General features: G+C 39.2%; 1 protein-coding gene across 2 annotated transcripts in view; it reads left to right on the forward strand.

Moving 5' to 3' along the window:
- Window positions 1-331: 331 nt before the first annotated feature.
- vill (villin-like) overlaps window positions 332-11,264 on the forward strand; it is a 13,322-nt gene continuing 2,389 nt past the window's right edge. For both annotated transcript variants that reach the window (XM_035652023.1, XM_035652031.1), the window contains exons 1-17: window positions 332-530; window positions 1,653-1,691; window positions 4,760-4,843; window positions 4,967-5,041; window positions 5,136-5,335; window positions 5,699-5,807; window positions 6,141-6,251; window positions 7,239-7,444; window positions 7,542-7,620; window positions 7,713-7,811; window positions 7,995-8,148; window positions 8,509-8,609; window positions 8,732-8,869; window positions 8,972-9,130; window positions 9,439-9,618; window positions 9,747-9,892; window positions 10,319-10,463. In XM_035652023.1, coding sequence (XP_035507916.1) covers window positions 486-530; window positions 1,653-1,691; window positions 4,760-4,843; window positions 4,967-5,041; window positions 5,136-5,335; window positions 5,699-5,807; window positions 6,141-6,251; window positions 7,239-7,444; window positions 7,542-7,620; window positions 7,713-7,811; window positions 7,995-8,148; window positions 8,509-8,609; window positions 8,732-8,869; window positions 8,972-9,130; window positions 9,439-9,618; window positions 9,747-9,892; window positions 10,319-10,463 — 2,070 coding nt within the window. In that variant the 5' untranslated portion in view covers window positions 332-485. The remainder of the gene's footprint in view (window positions 531-1,652; window positions 1,692-4,759; window positions 4,844-4,966; window positions 5,042-5,135; window positions 5,336-5,698; window positions 5,808-6,140; window positions 6,252-7,238; window positions 7,445-7,541; window positions 7,621-7,712; window positions 7,812-7,994; window positions 8,149-8,508; window positions 8,610-8,731; window positions 8,870-8,971; window positions 9,131-9,438; window positions 9,619-9,746; window positions 9,893-10,318; window positions 10,464-11,264) is intronic.

Consider the following 11,264-nt stretch of genomic DNA (forward strand, 5'->3'; position numbering starts at 1 on the left):
TGGCATCGCTGACCCGTGTCAGTGTTTTCCTATAATTAATCATTCACACTTGGAAAAATGGAACCAAAAGAGCAATTTCTTTCTGTAGTCTACAATTTAAAAGTATGATGTGTTTTATTATACATTGTATTTAAGGACATTTTAATCATGAAAGATTAGAGTTCTTCACTGATTTCTTCGACAAAGGCTCACGCTCCATTGTCTGCAGGGTTAAATGATCTGCAGGTGCATTAATAATATGGATATGCACTGGTTAATGTGCAACCAAGAGGAGCTTAACTTCATGTGATATCTTGATGTGAACTTTTAGCTTCCGCTTACGTAGCAGCCACTTTAACTGCAGCAGTGGATTAGGCATTACAGAGCCTCTTGTTCAAGCCTCAAGAGCTCTTGTATTTTTTCACGTTTTTTTCATTTTCCACTTGCATAGCCGACTATGTGGGGACTGAAGTTCACCACGTTGTTGAAATGATCATATTTTCATAATGGAGTCCTGGATGAAATCTGAAAATGAGAAACCATGGTCAAAGGTAAGAAAACTTAAGCCCGTTGATTCAAAGCTGTTGGTTAACAAGAAAACCAGGTTAGTTATGTAACAATGTGTTTTCAGATCTCCCTGACAGGGATTGTGTGAACTATATAAGACAAAGACATCTGAAGAGTGTAATAGATGTATCCCTGAACAGAAAACAGCAGGGAGCCTTATTCATGATTCATGCACTGACTTCAACATGCAGCAAAAGAAATGTACAGATTGTTCACACAGTTTGTTGGTGGGGAAATATTAATAGAGCCTTACATTTTTGATCCGTCAGCTTCAAGGTTGTCCTTAGCTGCAGCTCACCCACAAATTATTTCTGTTGTGTCTTTACATACAATTCAGTGTTTGACTATGGATCAACATCCAAAGACTCATCCTATTACTTCAAAAAGTGTGCAAATCACTTTGGTTGCAGCGTGTTAATGCATCTCCACATTTAGCAAACAAATGTAAACACCAGCTGCCAATGTCTTCCCTGTTGGGAGATCAACGCCCAGAGCTGTAAACCTTCAATAATGTCAAGCGTTCCTTTCCTGAGTGTCTGCGCGAGAAGGCACAGAATGAGAGATTTAGCCACAGAAAGCCTCTGATTCCTTTCCAATACCACTTGGAGCTCCTTGAGTCCAATTCCCCCATCTGCTAGTTGTAACAGTTGTGAAATGAATAATTGGTGTCAAGTGGCCCCTGTAATGCCCGCTGTGCTGCTGAGGGCTCAGTCGAACATAAACACAACTCCAGCTAAAGCACAATCAGGACCTCAAGTGAGGCTTGAGTCCATCTCAATCCAGGTACTGTAGATGATTTTGTCAAGGATCCTTTAATGTGTCACCTGTCTGCCTTCATTCATCCTTAAAACGAGCCAGAAACTCAACATTAAAAACACCTTTTCTCTCTGAGGGGACCTAGGACAATCTAAGACCAGGCGTATTTAAGGTCATTGTAGTGTAAACATCGAGACAGGAAATTGCAGGTGTGTTCAGACCTGGGTGTGGAGACAAATACACCCAGCCCTCTCAGCCACACACACTCCAGCTCGCACAGAGGAGGTAAAGCCAGCGATATTACATTGTACAAAGACAACATCTCACTAATCTACCTCCACAACTTGTAGGAGACATCCAGGCCTTCATTTCGCCAGACACAACAAAAGGTAAGATCCATATTTTCTATTTTTTATGACATATTTCATTAGTATATTTTCAGTGTTTTTGAACATCTCTCTACTTTTTTTTTCCTGTATCTGAATCACTGCAGTTTTTAAAGAACATCTTTATTTGTTTCTTTTTCTATAATTGTTAAATAGATTCTTTAAAACTTCATGTGGGGTTTTTAAACCTACATCATTTCATGTTAAATGGAGATGAACACATTAGGATGCATTTAGAGCATTAACAAAGCTCATTGTGTGTGCTGAATCAATGGACACCGCAGGTTAATTGAAGTGGAACCAGTCTTTCCTGTCACAGTAATGGAAGCAACGCTGGTCATGAAGTTATCTTTTCAGAAATTTGTTTGTTTGAATTTGTCATTTATTTTGTGCGGGATCAGGTTGCAGAGCACAATGGTTGTTTTTCCACATGCAACAGGGAGTTGAAGGAGGAAGCCTTCTATAACAGGCAGTGAGAAACGCTATTTAGTCAAGTAATCAAGTCAAATAAATACAATAAATCGATTAAAGAGAAGTTCAGGAGAGGAGAGAGATACTCATTCTCTTCTCCACCCAGAATTTTCAAAGTTTATGTAGGTAATTGATAATAAACTCCTTTAAACGGTTTTATTATAACAAATAAATCTGATTGTTTTGATTAAATGTCTTGTTTTACAGATAGTTATTTATATAGTCATACACTATCAAATATTACACGCATACTGAGAGTTATTTTAGTTACAGTTTGATATGTGGAGTCACCATAGGTGTGGCCTCTCCTTGGCCCAGATGACAAATCAAAGTTTGTGAATGGGCAATATATGTGTATATGTTTTTTTTTTTAAGTAATAATCAGCATCATAATTTGGAAAATGTAACATCTCCCAAGTTTGTGATGTAATTGCTGTTATCATTTGAGTAATTATTTGTTTAATGGGTACAGTATTACAATAAGCATTACCATTTGATATGTCGTACCAGAGTTAGCATAAAGCTAATTTTCCCCAGCAGTTGGCAGGTCACAATTAAATCATACAGGAAAGGATACATAATATAAAATTATATATAATACAATATTATAACAGTGTATCAATATGTCAGCAATAAATGTATGTTAGACAAATAGGATATAAGGATATTTGTATATAAAGTAAAAAGGCAATGATTTCAGAGTTGGGCAGCTTGTAGCAGACGTCTCAGTTTAACTTTCAAGTAACTTTTCCTCTTACAAATTAAAATTCAAAGGCAACAAAACGGCCACTTTCTCGGTTCAATACACTCAAGAGTTAAGCTGCTGCAACCACACTTGGTCTGGTATTAATGTTGTTAGAAAACTTAAGATACATATGGCTGTTAATGTAAGTTGAGTTGATTTTATGAATTACTCTTTACTTACTTACTTACACAGTGGTTAAGAATTCACTATTATGCCATAAGTGTTCATTTTTCACAGCTGCTGTTAATTTAAAGTCACATAATCTTGTTTTAAAGCTCTCTGTAGAACTGCAGCTCTTTGCGTATTATATTACACCTAATATATAGTGAAATTATTCCAGGATGAATACCATTCAGTATTTCTTTCCCTCTCAGTCCTCCTCAGACTTACTCACTAAAAGCCACATGAAGTAGGACTTTGCAACTTTAGCCAAGCCCTATCATTTTATTTAAATCTCAACCCTTTTTGTTCTGTTTGCTTTGTATGTGTCACCTCTTTATCTGATCACCTGAATACCAGAACCTTGATAGTTTTAATAAAGGGTGTGGTTAACATCCTGGTATGGTACAAGTGACCTGATCTAGCTCACCTCACCTTACACCACCCACTCCATCAATCACTGCCCAGCGAGACATTTTATTCCTACACCCGGAGCAAAGCTTACTGTGAAATATAGCAGGGCTATTTCCCCGGAGAATAACGGCAACCACAGCTCCTGCAGCTATTTGACAATCATATCATGTATGCATGTATCCTATATTTGCATTCATGATGGCAGCATAACATCCCACCAAGCATGTTTCCATACAGCATGTCATCACTAAGCCTATATTCTTGGCACAGCTGGTGATACAGTGTGTTTGCTTATCAGTGCTGTTGTTTCTGACATCTGAGTCAAGAGGCAGTTTAAGCGCCGCTGATTGCAGAACTTGTATGTTGCTATGGCGCCAAGCTGACACTCATTAGGGGGATTAGAGGTGTTTCGCTGTCAGAGATCCAATCTTTTGAAATGGTTCACTTGTCGTGTTAGAGACATCTGTTTCCAGTGAAAAGATGAACAGGGAACTTGTGAGGCTGAGCGATGATGAGGAGGAGGAGGCTTTAAAAATGTGTTTGTATGTTCAAGTACTTTGGAGTTACAATTGAATATGTGTTTTCCAATGTGCTATTTATGTTCTAACACTTATTTAATATCGTTAGATCATGAGCAGCAGTGGAAGAAACATTCAAATCTTCTGCAGCTTCCCGTCAGCTCATTTTAGTGTTTTCCAGCTCTTTGTTTTGGTTTTATTGCAGGAGGTTGTTGTTTTGTTTTTTTTTAGCAAAAATGCTAAAACTAACTATACAGTACCTGCCCAGACAAAGTTATACTTAAAAACTTAAGAGCCAGATATTTCCCACAGGAGTTGGTGGAGCCCAAAAACGGATCTAAAAGACAGAAAAGATTGGACTTACATTTATTAAGCGGCCAGAAACACGACTCCAAATGAAGGCTAATGTTGCTCTTTATCTGCTGGATGTTTAAACAAGAAACTGTTTGCTAAGTTCACCATGTAAACTTTATAATATATGTTGTAATATATATAAATGTTATTGTTCATGGCTTGTTTTTTTCCTTAACACCTGAAAAACAAATCAGTTATTTTATGTTTAAATACAAATGTGTAACTATGTAAAAAGTCCTGCATTTAAATTCCTATGAAAGAAAACCTCTGCTTGTCATTGCAGGAATAAGAGCATAAATCAAAATCTGTACATATATCTATATTTCTTTACACAAAGCATATGATGAACTGCTTGCAATGCAAATTAAAAACAGCGATAAATCTCAGTTTCTTGCCTTACATTGTTTCAGTTCAGCAGAATGATGAGTGATGACAGTCCAGACGCGTTCAGAAGTGTCAGCCGAAAAGCAGGCCTGCAGATATGGACCATCAATGTAAGTCCTATCCTCACATTACTGTGGTCACACTGCTCTACTTTAAGTAGGGTGTGGCGTGCTGAATTCTTGTTTTTGTGTCGGATTTCACAATATTTCACATGTTTTTGTTTTCTTATTCAGAACATGCAGATGGTGCCTGTTTCGTCCCAAGGCTTTGGTAACTTCTTTGAGGGAGACTGTTACATTGTTCTTTATGTGAGTACAATACTGGCTGATTTCCCAAGAGGCTACAGCATTAATTAAGGAATGTGCAAGTGTGGGTCTTCAATAATTCTGTTTTTTTCACCAGATAAGTGAGAATAAGGGCTCAGGCCAGTCAACAGACGTCCACTTCTGGATAGGAAACGCCTCCTCTCAGGATGAGCAAGGTGCAGCAGCCATCTTTGTCACCCAGCTGGACGAGTACCTGGGTGGGAGTCCAGTCCAGCACAGGGAGGTGCAGGGCAACGAGTCGCCTCGGTTCAGGAGCTACTTCAAAAATGGCCTCATGTAAGTCAATGAAAGGGGCTGGTATGTGAACTCAAAGAGGGTGGTGACCAAATAAAGAGAAGGAGTCACACACACACACTTATGCTGTAATCTTCCTGAGACATTGCTTACAACAGTAAATCTTTGCATGAAATCATTATGACACAAATGACACTTGTTTTGTTGAATAAAACAGTTTTCTCTCGCCCAGTTCATTAACATTTGTCTTTTCATTGTGTTTTTGCTTCATGGCTTTAGGACATTGAGGTACATTTTCAAAATGAACAAAACATGACATGATTTCAGCTGTTTTTGCGTTCATCCTGCTTCCAGTCTGGTTTTATTACACATGAACTTTGGTAATGTACACTGATCTCTCCGCAGCTACAAGAAGGGTGGAGTGGCCTCAGGTTTTCACCACGTTGACACAAACGTCTACAATGTCCTGCGACTGCTGCACGTCAAAGGGAGGAAGCATGTCACGGCGAGAGAGGTATGCAGAGTGGAATATAAAGTGGCTGTGTCAGGGATTATTGCTGCCTGCCCAGTACCTCCCACTGGAGCTATCACAGGCTTCACACAGCCACACTACGAGGGGTGTTGGCACTCCCTCTTAAACAAATAATGGCGTGCTTGTTGTCATAGCTGTCAAAGTAGGTGCTAATTGCCTGAGGAGTGCAATGACTGTGTTGTGTTTAATTAATATTTCACTATGTTAACATCATTTGTTTCTCAGAATGCTTTTTTAATTGGTTTTACGACAGCTCATACTGTACATTTGAATAAAGGGAAAGTATCTGATAAGCCTCCATCACTCCATGTGCAGGTTGAGGTGTCATGGAACAGCTTTAACAATGGAGATATATTTCTGCTGGACATGGGGAAAGCCATAGTGCAGTGGAACGGCCCTCAGAGCAACAGGAGAGAGAAGCTCAAGGTAATCCTCCACTCTGATTGGTCTGATGTCAAATGCTGTTAAGTTTAACATATTTATTTAGAATAAATATAAAGTGTTAAAAAGGGGGAAATAATTTAATGATCTGTTATGGCAGCATTGTAGACAAAGTTAGGCCTTAAGTACAATGGAAAAAGGTCTGAACAATTTATTGATTTCTAGTTGATTTAGTTAAAATATCTTAATTTAGGGGCTTTTCCAAGTAAATATTGATATGTGATTATTTGCCATCAAATCAGCATATATTTCTACCACCCCCTTAAAGTCTCCATGCCACCCTCTGGTTATACCATGAATTTATCTGCTCCTGAAAGTATCAACAACAAAAAACAGTTAAAGTATGAAAATGTAAGCATTCTGCAGTTGAAGATGGTTGAAGTGGAGAAAAGGTTAAAATCTTTTTTGTAGCATTAATAAAAAAAAGGTGCAAATAATCAGGGCCGTGGTACTTATACCACTGCAAAGGTCATATGTGTCCATGTAAAAAATAATTACAGAAAAAGACAATTTGATTAATATGAAAAACTTAATGTTTAATTTAGATTTTCTTCTATGTGTGTTACTAACCTAATGCAATAACAATTCCTACCAAATAAAATCAGGGAAATTGAAAACACCATCGTATGCGCAAGTAGGGACAGAATATATATTAATTGCCCTTGCAGGTATAAAAAAAGTTACGTTTTAATTGAATTGAAGAATCTTGATGTAGCTCTATATATACAGCATTTGATTGTCAAGTGTCGAAATATATGTGCAAAAGGGAAATAAGTTAGTTGAAGGTTGTGACAGAGGCTATCATTATCTACTTGTTTAATCTGTCTTAAATTTAAATTATAGATTATTTCTCTGTCATAGCAATAAATGGTTTCAAGGTATTCAAGTTTGGGTAATGATCTTCACTGTAGAAGATATGAAGTTAAATATTAAGCTCCTCTCCTCTCCTTCCCTTTCTTCCGTTGTTTGCAGGCGGTCTTGTTGGCTCAGGACATCCGGGACAGGGAGAGAGGAGGTCGAGCTCAGATTGGTATCGTGGAGGGAGGAGATGAGCGGGACTCCCCGGAGCTGATGAAAGTCATGATGGCGGTACTCGGTCAGAGAAGCGGGCAGCTGAAGGAGGCCACACCTGATGACAAACCTGACCAGGTGCAGAACAACAACGTCAGACTCTACCAGTAAGGGCTTGATCTACATCTGTTGCATCATTGACACAACATGTTGGGAATGTTCTAATAAAATCAAACACTGTTTTTTCTTTGTGTTTCTCCTCAGCGTGTTTGAAAACAGTGGGAACCTGGTGGTTCAAGAAGTGGCCACGCAGCCTCTAACGCAAGACCTGCTGCACTCTTCTGTAATCCTTCCAAACATGTTCCTTAGACACAGTTATTGTAGAAGATGAGACCTGTCTCATTGCTCATTGTTTCTTCTTTCTCACACTGCCAGGACTGTTACATCGCGGACCAGAGAGGCTCCAGTGTGATGGTGTGGAAAGGAAAGCAGGCCTCCAAGGAGGAGCGGCGAGAAGCTCTCAACAGGGCAGTGGTGAGTTCACTAAATAACTACTATTCTATGTACACTCCTATATATCAGAAGTACTTGAACCCAAGATAAAGCTCTTTTTTTATTCTATAATTATTCAATATTACAGCTGCCAGGGTCACCGAGTTAAATAGTAATAATTTCTCAAAGTCATGAAAAAGATACTCCACTCCTCTTTTCTACCAGGGCTATATCAAAGCGAAGAACTACCCAGCCAACACCAGTGTGGAGGTGATGACCGAGGGAGGAGAGTCGGCAATGTTTAAGCACTTGTTCAAATCCTGGAGAGATAAAGGGCAAACTCAAGGCCTTGGTACCACCTACAGTCCGGGAAAGATAGGTAACCTCTGCATAACCTTTAATTCATTACAATCTGGGTCAGATACAATAGCTGTGGAAGTAGATTTTCTAATCCACTAAAGACATTTTGTGCACACATAGTGGCTAGCAGGTGGAAATTAAGATTGTTGTGGTATTAATGAATATGATCGTGGTCAGCTATATGGAGACCCAAAGTGTGCAATGTTAGGTGCATAAATAAGATGTTGTGAAATCAATAATTATGACTATATACAGATGGGTTGTGACAATAAAAGAGCTGATTGTAGGTCATTTTTATTTCATTTCAGCTGTTTTTATTTCAGGAATAGATGATACATTTTGTTTGTATATAATTATTTATTTCTAATGCTCCACACAGCAAAGGTAGACCAAGTGAAGTTTGATGTGATGGAGCTCCACGCTCGTCCCGAACTGGCAGCACAGCAGCGCATGGTGGACGACGCCTCTGGAGATGTTAAGGTGAGGAAAAAGATGTAGAAACATTGTCTAACACAACGTGAATGGACCTCTAACTTCAGTGACAGTTGTATAATCTGTTTCGTGAGTGGAAGAATGCTGAAACATTTTGTTGTCCGTGTCAGGTGTGGCGTATTGAGAACTTGGAGCTGGCCGAAGTAAATCCAAGTACTTATGGACAGTTTTATGGAGGAGACTGCTACTTGGTGCTGTACACATATCAAAGATCAGGCCAGCAGCAGTACATACTCTACATGTGGCAGGTCAGTATGGTTACAGAAGGAATATTTTCCTTGTTTTATTTCTCTTTCTGATAAATTAAAAACAACAGCTTTAACTTGATCTTATTGTCCGTCTTACACCAGGGCCGTCATGCCACTAAAGATGAGATCACAGCTTGCGCCTACCAGGCCGTCAATATAGATAACAAGTACAATGGAGCCCCGGTCCAGGTTAGGGTGGTCATGGGAAAGGAACCCCGCCACTTCCTGGCTATTTTCAAAGGCAAACTCATCATTTTTGAGGTTCGATTTCTTTCACTTTTCCTTTATTACAAAATGCTCAGATACAACAAAGGTCCATATCTTGTTTGTGTGTGCAATAGCAGTGGAAAGATGGAGGAATTATTATTGCAATACAATATTTATTTCTCAAGGGAAAAGTACTGCATAAGACAAAACTCATAAAGACTTTAATCTTACATTGTCAGAATAATGCACATACAAACTACAATTAAAAGAAAAGCAAAGATGGTAAAGACCTGAATCTTTTTGCATATTTGTGCATTTCAATTGTGAATTTTATGTGTATTTATGTGTGTATGCATCTTTAGGGTGGTACAGGCCGACCTGGCGTGGTCAACCCTGACGGAGGTGCCCGGCTCTTCCAGGTCAGAGGGACTAATGAGCTGAACACCAAGGCCACTGAGTTGCAGGCGAGGGCCTCGTCTCTGAACACCAACGATGTTTTCCTGCTGAAGACGGACCAAATATGCTACCTGTGGTATGGGAAGGTATGTGTTTTGCAAAAGCCTCATATGAACTCTACTTTAAAGAATAAAAAAAGTAAATTTGTGTTTGTGCGTTGTTCATTTTCACACAAGTCTGTGTTTGTTTGATGTCTGCCTCTGTCGGTCTCCAGGGCTGCAGCGGGGATGAGAGGGTGATGGGGAGAGCGATGTCTGATGTGCTGTCCAAGCAGGACAAGCAGGTGGTGATGGAGGGCCAAGAGCCAGCTGAATTCTGGGTAGCTCTGGGAGGAAAGGCTCCCTATGCCAGTGACAAGAGGTAAACACAGACAGCAGCAACATCACACCTTTAAATTAGGCCTTTTTCTGGTGACATTATCATAAGAGAAATCTGTGGCTGGTTGGGTTTCTTGCTCAATGACACTTCATCAGCCACATATTAACGAATATGAGCATTCAATATTTTCTTTTGAGTAAAAAATAAATAATCACAATGACCTATAAACAAGGACTAAAACCAAAACTCATCCAAAATGCTCTTTAATTATATTTTGAAACATTAATGAGCTTAAATTTAAATCTGCATGGATTATATTTATATCAAGGACAGTCCAATATTCCCAATGTCATCTGAAGCCAATGAAATACAGTCTGCACACCCCCCTCCCTAAACACACACACACATACACACACACACACAGCAGATTATACAGTTGTAATGGCAGCGAGCTCTGTGTTGTTTCAGACTGCAGAGGGAGGAGCCTCCTCACAGTCCCCGGCTGTTTGAATGCTCCAATCAGACCGGCCAGTTTAAGATGACAGAGGTGGACGACTTCGCCCAGATCGACCTGGACGAGGAGGACGTCATGCTGCTGGACACCTGGGAGGAGGTGAGAGGTCAAAGGAGCTGAAATCAGCCAGACTTTAGGTAGATGTCTGTAGGTGTAGAAATGCATCCTCTGGCTGGAAAGAAATAACAAGCTGTGAAATAAAGGATTCATTTTCTTGTTGAGGTGTATTGAAAAGAAAAATGGAAAGAAAGTATTAATAAACTAAAAAGGCAAAATTTTTCTGAAGAAAATGCTCGGCTTACATGGAAAATCAAGTGCAACCACTGTTCATTGTTTCTATGTGAGAGGTTGTGTGGGAGGGACAGTACAGGTTGAATCACTTAAAGAAATTAGTTTGACATTTGCTGAGAGTTTGCTGAGACGACTGATACCACTCTCATATATTCAGTAAATATAAATCTACAGTCAGCAGCCAGCAAGCTTCATGTTAGCGTAAAGACTCTAAGCTAAGCTAACCTGCCTCTGTCCAACCCCCAGCAAATTGTTGTTGTTTTTTTCGCATTTTGATTTTTGTATGCATGAAATAAACTAACTTGTTAATTAGTGTGCTTTGGAGTTGCTTGTTAACCTTTGGACTGAGCCAGGCAAGCTGCTTTCAGTCTGTGTGCTAAGCTAAGCTAACTGCCACCTTATGAGGACATTTCTGTCAACAATTGAGTTCTAAAAACTTTAATTTGCATTGCAGTGAGGATGTTTTAACTTGTTTTTAATTTAAACCTTGTTTAAAAAAACTTATAGAAATGAGTCTGTATGTTGAAACAAGACAAAAATAAGTGACTAGAATAATAAAAAAAGACTTAAGATAAGAGGAAGTTTATTTCAGTGAACAACGCATCATGT

The sequence above is a fragment of the Morone saxatilis genome, unplaced genomic scaffold (assembly GCF_004916995.1).
Source record: "Morone saxatilis isolate NCDOM2014 unplaced genomic scaffold, NCSU_SB_2.0 Contig0, whole genome shotgun sequence".
NCBI lineage: Eukaryota > Metazoa > Chordata > Actinopteri > Moronidae > Morone > Morone saxatilis.